Source organism: Coloeus monedula, assembly GCF_965178545.1.
Source record: "Coloeus monedula genome assembly, chromosome: 12".
In the NCBI taxonomy this organism is placed as follows: domain Eukaryota; kingdom Metazoa; phylum Chordata; class Aves; order Passeriformes; family Corvidae; genus Coloeus; species Coloeus monedula.
In genome coordinates, this window is record NC_138792.1 from 7189405 (window position 1) to 7204951 (window position 15547).

At 43.3% G+C, this 15547-nt stretch overlaps 1 protein-coding gene across 1 annotated transcript; it reads right to left on the reverse strand.

The window, feature by feature from the left end:
- Window positions 1–1059: 1059 nt before the first annotated feature.
- On the reverse strand, window positions 1060–9368 carry IDS (iduronate 2-sulfatase). Its single transcript, XM_082289350.1, has 9 exons — window positions 9243–9368; window positions 8448–8584; window positions 7307–7484; window positions 6354–6442; window positions 5016–5216; window positions 4359–4529; window positions 3649–3775; window positions 1964–2137; window positions 1060–1601 (listed from the first exon to the last, which is right to left on the reverse strand). Exons 1-9 carry the CDS (start codon window positions 9355–9357, stop codon window positions 1099–1101), a joined length of 1695 nt encoding a protein of 564 aa, XP_082145476.1. The 5' UTR covers window positions 9358–9368; the 3' UTR covers window positions 1060–1098.
- Between the last annotated feature and the right edge of the window lie 6179 nt (window positions 9369–15547).

Below are 15547 nucleotides of genomic sequence, written 5' to 3' on the forward strand. Positions count from 1 at the left end.
CTAAAGCACCATGTACCTCGTGGCTGTAAGCACAAAATACAGACAACACTTAAATAAAATACTCAGCAAAACCATTTTTCTCAGATTCAAGTTCCCAAACACATTTACCTTAATGCATTTCGCCATCTGGACATAACCCACAGCATAGCTTAGGACAACTAATGCTTCACATCCTGTGTTGTTAAGTGCTACACAAAAAACTTAAAACTTAAATGGGAGGCTTTTAGCTCTCCTAGTCCAAAACAGAGACTGCCAAGCCCATTAGCACATAGGAAGGCAAACATCCAGGTCTCTGTCACTGAATGTGACAACCCTCAAGTGTACTGAGTAGTTCAACAAGCAGCCAGCTCCAAAAGCTAAAGGTTTCTATCCCCTCTCACCTGTGGAGACCCATTAGGCCAATCCTCAGGAAAACCCACAGAAAAGCACACTGGCGTTACCTTAACCCCCCAGTCTTATTTAGTGTTTCAGTGAAGAAAGTATTCATTTCACACACATTAATTAAAAATTCAGATTCTCCCCGCTGTATGAGAAGAAGCATGAATTCCAAATTAAAGCTTTTATTAGAATTATTAAATTTTGGATAAAACACATGAAGTTTCTCTTTGGGCTCTAGTAAGATCTAAGGCTAATGAGAGAAACACCTCAGCCCTTCCCACTACCAAACGACCACTCCAGCCCCAAGTCTCCTAGGTAAAGGGGACAGGACCTGTGTCATGACTTACATTCACTGCACAGCCACTCAAACATGTAAGTTGCTGGTTTTCCACCTTTCACACCAACAATTTCAGCACAGATAATGAAATTTAACTCTTCACTCGCTACAGAAGAGCACTGAGATGTTTCACAGTATGGGCCTGATGCTCTGTGTGGCCTTTTCAGAAGTGTTACAAGTTTGTGTTTGAAAACATGGCCGCAGAAGTTCCCTCTGACTACTTCAGTGCAGTAAGGGCTGTAACAAGACAAAAGCAACGGCTAGTTTTGATACAAGCAGGATTTTAATTCAATCCAAGTGTTTTCTATACAAGAGAAAAGTTTTATACAAAAGAGGAAGTATTAATTCAGCTGCAAGAACAGGCACAAAGAAGTTTCTGAACCCTAATGCTTTAGAAAGCCAAGAATTTTTTTTAAAAGCCAACCATGTGAGGTATTGTTATAGATGTTATAATCCTGGTTTGGGTCAGTCTCCATCATGTACAACTCTCCTGCATGGACATCGTTGAAGTCAGCACTGAAGTTGTTGGGGTCAAACTGAACCCACACAGTGTACCTGCAGTCAATGGTACGCACGGAATAGCCCATGATCCTGATGTCTTTCAGCTTTGGCTTGTCTGAGTTCCACTGGGGAGCGTCTGCAGGCCGGGGATACTGGCTGAAAGCAACAGGTTCTTCATTAAAACACCTGTCAGTGTCATCACACCCTTCCCTGCCTTCCTCCACCTTTTCTTCAGAGACATTAAAATAGTGGACAATGCTTGTCCCCTCAGTGCACAGCACAACACCAAACGACGTCTCTGGACACGCAGGAGGAACCTGCAGGCCAGCAAGTTCTGCAAGTGTTGGAAACACAGACACCAGCTCCACCACTTTTTTACTTTGCCCTAGAAGAAATAATATCAAAATATAAGTTATGGAACAGAATGGTTGGACAACAACTTTTTCTAATAATTCAGTTGGTGTTTTATTCAAAGTGCTCTGTACTGGGTTTTTGGGGGTACCAAAATCAAGGCAATTAAGGGCTGGAAGTCAGCTCTGAAGATGCTAGTCTATGCACTTATGATACACTTTTAACAAGAAATTTTTTGCACTTCTGTTTTTCCAATGTGTAGCCTTAGAGACAATCATATCCATTACTTTGAAAAAGAGCTCTTCAGAAAGACAAAGTAAATTCTCAAGGCGGATGGAGACATTATCAAAACCTCCATGTACCCACTGCAAACAAAAATAAGCACTGCAAATTTACCTTGAGGTGCTGAGCCTCCAATATGGCTAAAAGGGTCGAGGTAGGGGAAGACCCTTGCTCCTTGACTGGCAGGGGGAGTTGTCATTCCTGGGACATAAAACATCAGCGGCACGCGCGTAGCAACATCAAAATTGCTGTATTTTGCCCATTCACCATGTTCTCCCAGGGACCACCCTAGGTGACAAAAAACACAATTCAGAGCAGATACTGGGCTGCAATTTAGTAGTCATTTCTTTTTCACTGTAAATTGACTCTGACTGTTGAGGCCACTAGTCTATTAGGTTACATTAAAAGGTAAATAACAATCTGTGTTTAGATATAACAAGACTTTTCTCTAATGTGAAAGCTATTTCAACAGCCATCTAAATCTTGCAACTTGATACTCTTTTATAAAGGAAATAATTACACCTTTCCTTATTTCTCCTACTCTAGATTAGAATTAGGACATTAGCATTAAAACAGCAGAAAAGAGGAATTGGGGTGTGTCACAGTGCCTGCAAGAGTCTCCAGATCAATTCCACAAGGCATTCATTTAAGTTTTGGGCTGCTGCCAGCTCTCCAATACTCCTGTTAACACTGTAGCTGAACATCCCTTGGAGCCAAGGCTGCTCTCTATGCCAGACTGCCATATCAGGACGCTACCCCTGAGGAAACAACAGAGATAAAACTTTTCAGCTCTCCTCTTCCTCTTGAAAGAGATGCCAACATGACTTCCCTCCAGGCAGATATACTGCCAACTTCACTTTGGGGGAAGACAAAGGAACTCTATGACAGCTATGTTAACACATGCTTATTCTTGATCACTTTGCCACCCATGGTACTGGAAACACCTACCGTTTACAGTTATCCACAGCAAGGAAAAGAAAAATTCAGTTTACAATGGAAAGTCAAGTCAAAGTGGTAAGTCAGAAGGAACATCTAGAGTCACTTGAGTACTAGAAGTGTTAATGCCATTGCTATACAACTCATAAGAGCTTGTTTATACACAACTGCTCACAGAAGTCAACTCAAATTAACTAAATGTGTGACTCTAAATTGATGTAGTTAATTCACATCCTAACTGGTTTAAATCAGCTAAGACATCTCCCAATTAAAGGGATCATGACAGGGTTATTTTAATGAATATTAGAGTATTGAAACAAGCATTAAATCCTTGAGGCATTTGTCCCACAATTCAAATTAAGTTTTTTACTACCAGGATCCAGAGTGTGCAGGATATCAGTCATGAGAGGGAACCATATCCCTACCAGTTTAGACACTCTGCAAGCAGCAATGACAAGTGTAAGAAAACACACTTGAGCAGTTAATGAGAAAGCCTGTTACCCACTGTACCAGATGGCTTTCTACAAATGGTAAGGGGGGAGGAGTGGTGGCTCCTTTCAGAGCACTGTTCCCAGCAAGAGTCACTCCTTGGGCAGGGGGTGGGAATACAGCAAGCTCAGCCTCGTGTCCTGACAGGCAGCCTCATTCCTCACCAGCAATCCTCAACCTGATTAAAGTGCCTGTGGGGGGACAGAACAGTGCAGCCGCAGAAGTCAGTGCCAGTCCCTTCAATCTGTCTCTGAAAGCCAGAGGTACGATAGCTCTGCTGGACATTATAGAAACACACACTGGATTAATATGCCAGCACTGAGTTGTACAATGAAGTTCTTAACAGTAAGCTCGAGAAAGATTTCAATGCTTACCATGATCAGCAGTAAAAACTACTATTGTGTTATTTGAGAATCCTACATTATCCAAAGCATTCAGCAGCAGGCCAACTTGCACATCCAGGTAAGAAACCGCTGCATAATAACTCTGACGAATCTGTCGCTGCAAGTTAAGAAAACAGGAGAGGAAAAAAAAAAGTTTTTCCCCGGACACATCCAGCAGAACCAGGGGGTGGCTGTGTAAAAGAACTAAAGGACTCTACTTGTAAAGCTTTAATTTTAATTGTCTATAGCCCAATTAATGTCCCAGAAAAGGTAAATTGGGAGAGGGCAGTTAGAAAATTCCACCTCCCAGAAGTGCTTTCAAGCAAAACATTGCAAACCAATCCATTCTGCTTCCCTTCGTCTAGACAGTGCACCTAATTTTGGCATAAGCACTGGAGAGTCAAGGAGAAGTCTTGCAAAAGAAGATACATTGGGTGCTGGCTTGAAACAGATAAACAGACAGATAATGAACACAAACACAGCACTGGTAGCTGCTACATACATTCCTTCACATGCAAACTGCTGCAGTGACAGTGAAGGTTTGCCTACAGAGCCAGAGGTGACAGCATGCAAGGGAATTCATAATATTTGCAAGTGGTCAGTTGCTGAGTAACTGGGAGCATCCAAGAGCAGCCAACTCCTCCCTTGCATTTGAACAAGTGAAGGCAGCTTGACTTCAGAGCACAGTGTTCACAGCTTACCTGGAAATCATCTGGAAGTGGTCCATATGGGAAACTAACATTTAATGCTTCCACATCATCCCTTTGCCTGATATCCATCCAGGGGTTGTATGCCACAGAAGGTAGTTTCTTAGGCACCCAGGGATCTGGGGCTAATGTGATATTTTCCAAGGGGTACAACTTGAGAAATTCCTTTACAACACAAAACACAGATAAAGACTGTCCTCACCTCTAACATATACTGCGAATTTTATGTTTAAACAGCAACTATTCTCCCTTACAGGACCCTTTAACATTACAGTTAACAAGGTTTCATTCCCCTTCTGCCAGAGTGTGAAACACAGCCACACTAGTCATCCCCAAAAAATTCCTCAAAAATACTGAGTTAGTAAGTACCCAAACCCAGCCTCCTGTATGTCAAAACAACACTTCCAACACCACTCTTGCTGAAATCAGTAGGACAGTGGTAGAAACCTGGCTTTTGGCTGAGGAATCATAATTCATTCTCATTAAACATTCTGAAATGCATCACAGGTGACTCCTGAAGTTACAGCAAATCAAGGCTGGATTCCAGCTTGCTTTCCAGAAACAGCAATAAAGCATGTGTGGGACCAGCTTTTAAAAGCAAAAGCAACATTTGTCTTAAGTTCCCTTTCCTGCAGGCTCCAGTCTCCTCACCTGTGGGTACCTCAGTGGGATATGTGGTTTGTGGTAACCAACAGCCAGGAAGAACTTTTGCCTGTTGGTTTTCATGATGTTCAGTAAGCGTATGGCCTCCTCCGTGCTCTGAATATCAGGCAGAGTCCCCCCAGGCATTTCTGTCACATTCACCGGGCACACCAAGTTTGCATAAAGTTTCCCATCTTTTCCTCTACAAGTCTTCATGAAAAAAAAAACTCAGTAACTTCTGTTAAATGCAAAGACAAAATTCTCTGTTCCATAACTTTAAAATCAATTTGTTTCTACCAACAAAAGAATGCAACTTCCATGCCTATGAAAACACAGAAATCCTCTCTAAATCCTCTTGGTAGAAGCCCAAATTAAGTCACATAGGGCAAAAGCCCACAGCTTCTATGATGAATCTCTGATCTATTGGAGATGCAGCAGCATTTGGTTACCCTATATATATGCATTTTAATTCCTTCTGATCCCAAGAGTTCATAGAAAGCTGCCTAGAAGCTACTGACTTAATTTCTGAGCAAATGCCAGCAGTGGCTGAAGTGTAATCAGTGAAGAGAGATAAATTAGACTTAACAGTTGCCAGGGAAAGGTGGCCTCAGCAGGGTGTTTGGGAGGGTTGCTAAATGAACATACTTTTCTTTATGTCACGGATGCAAACGTTGCTGTTGTTAAAACCAGTCTTTTTCCAGCAGCAAACCCAAGACCAAAGCACTGCCAAGGCTGTCTGTACCCTCATGACTGCAGCTCCTGCTGGGCAGTGTACAGACTCCAACACATGCTGCTAATGCAATGTTTGCATAAAGATAAATCAGATTCTTTTGTGCCACACTTAAGAGTAACACTCTAGAAAACTGGATCAGATTATAAAATTTCAGATTCAAACATTATTTTAATTATGGCCCCTTCTCACTCAGTCCTGAGCTGTTTATCACATTAAGTTCACCAAGACTACTGACAATGTTTTGTCACTAACTAAAGCAAAGCCAGATCAGTTGCAGGTGCAAGTTGACAACTACACTTTTCAGATAAAGGAATTCATGACCTAGACACAAATTAAGACCATGCTTGCTGATATCTCAGTAACTGAAGTTTCCAAACACCAACTTAGAAATACCTAAAACATCTGCAGGATGGGCACACTGACCAACAAAACACACATCTGATAACCTAGGCCTTCTTTTAGAAAGCACAGAAATAAAGCATTGAAGTGGTTAGTTGTTTTCTTGCACAAGGGTGCAGCCTCAAAACCCACAGAGCACAGCCTGTATTTGACACAAAGAACTTGGTTATATCCTGAAAATCCTTCCCTGTTAGAGTGCCACAAATCACACTTACCTTATCATTCTCATACTTTTCAGCTGAAGGATGAAAGGGTGGAATAGACCAACTGTAGGGATAGTCATCACTGTAATTGGATGAAACCCCTGAAACAGATAAAGGTATTAGAAATGCTCTAGTAGTTCACTGAACTAGGAAGAGCTCAGACACAAGTTTAACTTGTCTTCAGTTGTTCATTTTTCTTTCAAATATGCTAAATGAAGAAACATTTCAAATGAATCTTTGACAACTGAGGAAAAGATAACCAAGAAATAGAAGTCAAAAAGCTTAAGACAGACATTTTTCCCTGAAATACACCTTTTACTAGTGATGGAGACTCAAGCCTGTCGAAGAGCCTTACTTCAGGGAACACCAACAAAAATTCCAAAAAGCCAAAAAAAGCCAACAACAAAAAAAAATTTAAAAAAAAATAAAAAAACCCCAGGATTAGTAACAGTCTTCATGCATATCCTTGGTTAGCTCTACTATCAACTGAAAGTTTATCTATCAACACAAATTTAGTTCTAGGATAAGGAAATACCAAAAACAGGATCAGTATTACAGTATGTTTCAACTCAGTAGTGTTACTGCTTTTTAACTAGTGAACTAATTTCTTACTGAACTTGAAGCATAGACTTTCAGCCTACTAGGAAACATGAAGCATGTACAGGCAGAACTAAGCCAACAAGTAATTTCATTTGTAGCAGATACCTAACTTCCAGATGTATTTTTAGAATGTTAGACTTTATTCCCACAATTTCCAGACAAGATAATACCCATTAGATAAAAGTAATCTAATACACTCATCTCTAACGCCTTGAGACTTAATGACATCCACTGTAAAATCTGGCTTATGACTATGATTTAGCTTCTTAATATGGACCAGAATCACACATCAATACTTATGGAAGTTTGTGAGACTATACACATCAAGTATTTCTATGTTAAGCAAATGACAATACAAACCATACCTGGATGAAAAACTTTCCCCACAGATAATGTCACATAGCCATTTTCCTTGAAATACTGGGGCATGGTGGAATAGTTTCCAGCATGGACTCTCCAGTAGGAGTAGAAATCATAGAGCCGGGTGGTGTCAGGCCTGCGGCCAGTGAGAAATGACACTCTGCTGGGAGCACACAGGGCTTGCTGAAGAGAAAGACAGCCAAGGAGAGAAATTTGGAACAAAAACCAAAACACATGTACAAACTGACACGGGCCTAGCTGGGCCATAACCATCTGAAAGCTCAGGAATCACAGGGAAAGAGTTTCGTATCTCTTCAAGCTGGAATGAATAGTATCCTTATTAAGCATATCAATTCCAAACTGCAAGCTTTTAAAAAAGCAAGTCAGGTTCCATAAAGGCAGTGCTTTTGAAATCTGGTTGCTCACATCACACAGAATTAAGCAGTAGTGGCAGGTGGACTGTGCTGATAAAAGCCCACAGTCTAGTTGATCTGGACTGCCTTAAGAATAAAGAAAGGATAATCAGAGAAGGTCTGGGTTACGGTCCAGAGGCCTGACCAATTCTGCTTCAGGGTGACAAAACCCAAGAGTTATTGCTTTGAAGTCCTATTCCCTAGCTGGAATTAGACACAAACTTCTAATTTCTCAGCAGAGAGAAACTTGGGAATGTAGACATGTTATGAAGAATAGTCAAGTGAAGAGTAATTAGTGAGATTTTGAATCCTCTATTTTAGAATGATGCTTACCACACAAACAGCCCCTTTATAGCAATCTATAGAATTGATTCCCTCAAAAGATTAAAAAGTAAAACAACCTTTTATAAGCGGTAGAAAAAGAGAATTCTAATTTAGTAAAATGGCATTTTTAAGCAGCACTTGGCTGCTAACAGTGAAAATGCTTCTTGAGTGGCACTCTGCTCCTCCAAGGGCTACACAAATACCATCATTTAAATGCCCTGTTTTCATTTTTTCTCACCTTAGTAAAGATAGGTTCACACACTACAGTTCAGCCCAATCATTTATTTCCTACTGAAAATACTTAAAGTTAATAAATACTTGCTTCGTCCACTGGCCTGCCTAACACCTACTGTAACAAAGCCAGTAATTATTTTGCATAGAGAAAACATGTTTAAGTCATTTGTTTCACCTGGGCATATGCATTGCTGAACACCATACTTTGAGAAGCAAGTTGATCAATGTTGGGAGATTTCACAAGCTTATCTCCGTAACAGCCCAGAATAGGACGCAGATCATCCACAACTATAAACAAGACATTCATGCCATCTATGAAGAAACAAAATTAGAAATAAATTAAACTGAGCTCCATTAAGCAGACATTACTTCATACCTATTTATCAGTTTTTAACCCTGAAATATACCTGAGAACAAAAATAAAATTAATAAAATGAGCAAGATTATCTTTGTAAGGGAATGTAAACAAAGGGATTAATTTTTCAAAGACAGAAATTCTTATTTGACCTAGACAGAAATACAGTGGTTTTCATTTCCCTTCCTATTTCATTGCTTGCACCCTTGATATTTTCTCCAGGTACTACAGACAGCATCTCCTTGCAGCTGCCTAAACAAGAGTGGTGCAAAATAAAGAGGCATTTTACAGGTCTACCGACTACCGAATTCTACAGCTTGCAAGCTTTGAGAGGGGTGTAAAACCACAGGCTAACAACATTATTGTCTTGTATAATTCTGCTCCGAAGAGATAAAACAATTTTTCTTCAATTAATTACGCACGTATTTTTAAAACGCCCTCTCAAGACGGCGGACTGTACTGAGGGCTGGGCCCGCGCTCGACCCGCTCGCTGCCGGCGAGTGAAGCCGCAGCCTCCCCAGGGACACACGGAGCCCCTGGGAACACGCCGAGCCCCTCGGACCCGGCCTCCCGCCGGCCGCTCCCCCCAGCCCAGGCCCCGCCGCCAGCACGAACCGCCGGGGCCGCGCCCTCCTCCAGGCCCCGCCGCCGCCGGGCCGGCCGAGAAGGCATCGCGGGGCAGCCGCAGCAGGGACAGCAACAGGCACACGCAGAGCCGGGCCGCCGCCATGTCCCAGCGAGGCGGCGGGGCCGGGCAGAGGTGGCCCGGGGGCGGTGTCTTGAACCATCGCCGGAGCCCGAACCCCGCCGGGAGCGGCCCTTCCCCTTCCCTTTCCCGTTCCCCGCGCGGGGGCGCCGCGGGCCCGCGAGCGAGCGAGCGGCCGAGCCCGTCTGGAGCAGCGGCTCTGTGACCGTGGGGCCCAGCCCGGCCGGAGCAGCGGCTCTGTGACCGTGGGGCCCAGCCCGGCCGGAGCAGCGGCTCTGTGACCGAGGGGCCCAGCCCGGCCGGAGCAGCGGCTCTGTGACCGTGGGGCCCAGCCCGGCCGGAGCAGCGGCTCTGTGACCGAGGGGCCCAGCCCGGCCGGAGCAGCGGCTCTGTGACCGAAGGGCTCAGCCCGGCCGGAGCAGCGGCTCTGTGACCGTGGGGCCCAGCCCGGCCGGAGCAGCGGCTCTGTGACCGAAGGGCTCAGCCCGGCCGGAGCAGCGGCTCTGTGACCGAAGGGCTCAGCCCGGCCGGAGCAGCGGCTCTGTGACCGAAGGGCTCAGCCCGGCCGGAGCAGCGGCTCTGTGACCGTGGGGCTCAGCCCGGCCGGAGCAGCGGCTCTGTGACCCGGGGGCTCAGCCCGGCCGGAGCAGCGGCTCTGTGACCGAAGGGCTCAGCCCGGCCGGAGCAGCGGCTCTGTGACCGAAGGGCTCAGCCCGGCCGGAGCAGCGGCTCTGTGATCCGGGGGCCCAGCCCGGCCGGAGCAGCGGCTCTGTGACCGAAGGGCTCAGCCCGGCTGGAGCAGCGGCTCTGTGACCCGGGGGCCCAGCCCGGCCGGAGCAGCGGCTCTGTGACCCGGGGGCTCAGCCCGGCCCGAGCAGCGGCTCTGTGACCGAGGGGCTCAGCCCGGCCGGAGCAGCGGCTCTGTGACCGAAGGGCTCAGCCCGGCCGGAGCAGCGGCTCTGTGACCGAGGGGCCCAGCCCGGCCGGAGCAGCGGCTCTGTGACCGAAGGGCTCAGCCCGGCCGGAGCAGCGGCTCTGTGATCCAGGGGCGCACCCACTGTTCGGGGGTGTTCGGGGCGCAGCGCTGCTGCCGCGGTTCCTGCCCGCCTTTGTTCTTGCAGGAGTCTCAGCACCCGCCGCAGCTCCCTGGTGCTATTCAGTGCTATTCTCAACGTTATTTCTTTCTCGTGGAAATAACATCGGGGAATGAGGAAATCAAGGTTTAGTATTGAGAGAAGGTGTCAGAATACTTCAATCGTATTTGTTAATCAGTTAACCCTCTTTGTTTTTCAAACAAACGTTCACTATTTCAGGTCACCCCGATCTCCCGCAGGCCGTCTGCGGGGTGTGCGCTCTGCAGAGCGAGGGAGTCGCCAATGTATGAAAAGTTACACAAGCTAAAAAGCTCCTCATAACGCTTAAAGTTTCTTTAAGAACTAGTTTTATTAAAAGCTCTGCAATTTTTCATGGTTTCTATCTTTAATTGCGGTAGAGATAATAGATTTATTCTCAGTATTCCTGTACAAAATAAACTCACTGTTAACTACGCAGATGCTTCCCAAAACTGTAAGATTATCAAAGACCAAGACGTCTAATAAAGCTGCTCACAGGAAGATTTTAAAATAATTAAAATACTGTGACTATGGCATCCTACACATTTAACAGGTAAACTGATGACAACCAATATTGAAAACAGCCAACATGCACTCATTTGAATGTGAAAACCACTCTAACAATGATACATGTGATGATACGTGCATTTTTCTATTTTAGCAAGTGATAGGTGCACCTTTGAATACAAATGAAAGTTTAACAGTGAAATGTACTGGTAAATATCATTGTCTTTGGGACCAGACTGTTTAAAAAGCTCAAAAAACAGCTTGAGAAAAAAGTCCGACTTACAGAAAACTAATGCATCTCTAATGGGAATCTATAGTTTGGTTCTTTCTGTGCTTCAGGACTTTATTGGTTCCTCTTTCTTATCTAAATTAAAAGTTCTGAGACAAAAATGCTCTCATTCGTCACTTTTTCGTCACAGAGAACAGGATAGAAAATAATCTGCTTTTCTGCTCTATTAAGATTCATACCTGAGGCCTCAAATGCTCTGTGTATGCACTCACCATAAGATTACCAGGAACGCTGGCTACAATGGTCTGTCAGAATTCTATTGTTCAGTGGGACGTGTGACTCAAAAGTGCCGTACATTGTGTATTACACAGAGTGTGCATTCATATTCAAGCACGTGTACTTCCTCTAAACTATTACAGTGAAGTTTATTTTTATGTGGATCTTACACTTCCTTCCTGCACATGCTGGAAAAGCTTGAATCAAATGAAGAAGACTGTTACTACAAGTTCAGCTACTACGGAGCACACGACATGCACTCAACTCATGAATATTATTCAGTATATTTGATGTTTGCATATTTTGGAATTAATGTTGTGTATAAGCAGTATATCTCACAGGTATCAGCAACTCTCCTAGCATGGATCAGCTGCTGGAAATGTATTGAACATTGCATCCCCAAGTGACATTTCTCTTCATTTGGAGACTTTTTATGCAAAAAGCCAAGGAATTATTTCTATTGCACATGCATTTAATTACCATAACACTTGCCTCTTTCAAATGCAAATACACTAAGTGGTACTTGATATGAATTTCCTGGTTTGCCTAACACGAGTATATAGCAATCTTATTAAGTTCAGTCCACCAGAAGAACAAATTACAGAGGAAGAATCTTTTTCAAACAGCACACAAGTTCTGATGCTAAAAAGCAAGTTGGGATGATGCCAGTGAATAATTGCAGACACTGCAATCACAGACCTTGGACAAACTGGTCTCACAGCTCAGCTGTCCACTCCACCCCGGATGTATGGGCCTTTGAGCAGCCTGTTCAGCTGCTGGGCTAAACCACTGCTGGATGCAGTGTGATGAGTTGGGAGTGTCACAGGAAAGGTTAAACTCTAAGCCTTGGCTGAAGTGGCAACACCTTGTACTGCACTCCTCCTTAGTCACTCCGCTGGAAGTCCCAGGGTGAGTGCACTTATAAAAGGTGTCAGCCTTCTCCACCTACCACCACCACTGAATATCAAATCCATTTTAAGCTTACCAATATGCCAAGGCACATACCAAAAGTCTGGGGGCTTTGCAGCAGTGCTTGCACAAGTGTTAGCAATGTAGGTGAGGCCACCAACATAGCAGCTAAGTATCTTAAAATCAACTATTTTCTATGACACACATTAAGACATGGTAAAAATTCAGCACAGCAGTATTTTTAGTGGGAAGAATCCTATTCATAGGACTCTGTAAGAAATGGCTGTACTATCAGACCCATAGTAGATCTTATAAAGTATCATTTCCATGCCTGGGTATGGTGTCCAAGAAAGTTTCCTCTGACAAGGAAGATAAAGTGTGTTTTAAGACTCTGTGAATATGGTCAGGCAGTATAAAATAGCCCAGGTGTTGAGCTCTGCCTGGGAAGGATGTCTTGACTCTTCACGTGTGAAACCTGCCCTTGCACATATTCCCCAATAATTTCACCAGAAGTGGCATTTTGGCAGAAAAGCAAGTCTAAGGAATTTTTATGCATCACTCAGTAAATTCTAATAAACCAGGTTTTCACAAATGGTTGGGCACTGTGGACAGTTTACTCAAACTCCAAAAGAGCAAAGCAGTTTTCAGTGAATCAATATAAGTAATCACAAATCAATCTTCATTTAATTCTCATGAATTATAGAAAGTGACTAATCTCTACAGGAGGCTTCTGGTTGGCAAATTTATTTATCCTTAAATTGATTACTATCAAAAAAGCACTGTTTTCATTTTATGGACTGCCATGAAGAAAATTTTACAAGCTGCCGTGAAGAAAATGAGAGAGAGATATGTTAAAAATATTAACATCTGCATTAATATCTGTATTCTCCTCTGGCACATATGGTGAGGAAGTGAAATACTTATAGCAAACATGAAGCCCTGAGACATAATATTGATATATCTCTAAACAGCATTTTTATCTTTGAAGAATTCCATAGCTGTACTTTCAAAATCAAACCAATCATACTTTTTAAGCCATGTGTGAACATTAGCACTCAAGGGTAAGCTAAAAACATTGTATCAGAGGCATCTGCATAGGCTTTCAGTTTGTTAACATTCTTATGATAAGGTGTCATTGTAGTCCATCCTTGCAGCCTGAATTGCAGAGCTGTGCACTAGAAAATACATTGTAGACCTTAATTAATAACATGATTAATCCAAAAATACTCATTATAAGCCTTCATTTCATATACAGTCATTTCTCTAGGTCTGAAGTGAGTCATGCAGATCTGTTCACCTGCAGCATGCTCCCTCTCTCCCCAAGGCCCAGGTCAGTGATCTCACACCATGAGCTTTCCCAAGGACATCAGAACTGTTTCTAAGATACTATCTAGACTTCTCAGTACTGGACAGTAGGTAAGGTAGATGCCGATATCATCACCAAAAGCAATGAATTAAAGGCACACCTCAGTTCTCACATTTCCTGTTTGGGCCTATAAACATGGCAAATTAGACACTGGCTGCTCCAGCTCTGATGTGCTGGCCAGAGAAGAGGTGGGTGGATTGAGGAACTGGAGTTCTTTCTGACCCTCCCTACACCCAGTTCAGGAAATGTGCCTACAACTGAGGTACTGCTCAAAGAAATCTCACTGTCCCAAATACCTAGTGAAGGTAGGCAAGCACGGTGCAGAAATAAGAAATAATTTCATGCACATAAGCCCTGACACAGGCAATTTCTCAATTTACATGGTGAGTGCAATAAAAAGATAAGGCCCCCAAACAGGAATGCCTGTGCAAACAAGATGTCATGTAAGGCTACTGAATTCTTTAATGTGGATAGCTGGCAAGGGTTGGTCTATTATTTAAACATCTACAAATTCTGTTTTGTTTGTTATTCGGGATTAATAGTTGCTCCAGATTTTAGAGGGTATTTTGAATGGCATCCTCAGCATAGTAACAACATGCAGTTGTAAAAAACTCCAAAATAACCTGTCCCCCATTTATTTTTAATAGTGAAATCTACTCCCTCTTTTTCCTCTATACCCTCTCATGGCTGCCTTAGAGGGGAAGTGAATAAGATCATCAGTATCCAGGTATTGCTAACAGGGAGGTCACCTTCTTCTGTTAAGCAACTCTCAATTTCAAACTTTAAAACCTTGCAATTAGTAATTTGACAAGGACACCAAAGTACATGACTACTTTGGTCTGACTAAGGTGATGTTTTCTGAGTGTAATTCTACTTACAAAGCATGAGAGGAGTCATTCCTGCAAAGGGGCAAATTCTACCTCTCATATATGTGCAAACTGTGGGATGCAAAGCAAGTGTCGTGAAGGTGGAAGCACAGGGGAGGATAAACAGGGATCCGTAACGAGGCAGAGCAAAGTAGAAATAAAAATTGCTCAAGGTTAGGATAAAGGGTTTTAGAAATTAGCAAGGACTTGCTAATGAGGATTCTTTTAATGACACATTATACCATGCTTGACTAAAACAGGAGTAGTAAGACCAAGAGACATAGAACTAACAATTTTAATAGTGTGTAACAGTGTCTTTTTTAAGATCAAAGTCTTCCTTTCTCTACTATCTTCTTTCTTCACAGTTCACCTTAGGGAACAGAACTGTGAGGCAAAAGATTCAGAACTACAAAAACATTTTTCTCACAACCACTGTAGACATTTCCTGCACTGCTCTGAGTTTACTGTGTACATAGTAGGACACTGGTTCTGTTACGTTAGTATGTTCCAAACTCTGATTTTTAAGACCATACAAGGTGACCTACAACTACTCATGAGTAACACTGCTTCACGTGCTGAAAATGGCTAATAACTCCAGGAGCATCCCATCAACATGCCAGGGATGACCTCAGCACACAGCAAACTCCACAGGGGGCCTTCTGGTCCTTGAGAAGCACCACAGTAATTTTCCCAAATCAGTAGGTAACATATCAAGATATAATCCACAATGTGTTCAGGAATTGGTACTACTCTGAGCACAACTACAGGATGGAATAGCTTGTGTCTGGTTACTAAAATAATTATTCTACATTTCATTCTAAGTGCAAAAGCAGAAAAACCCAGAGATTATTTCTGTCTCCTGCAGCCTTGATCTCCTACCATAATAAGTGTAGTGTACTGGATCCCAAAGGCCCCATGCTGAATTTACACTTTTAAGCATGACACTTCA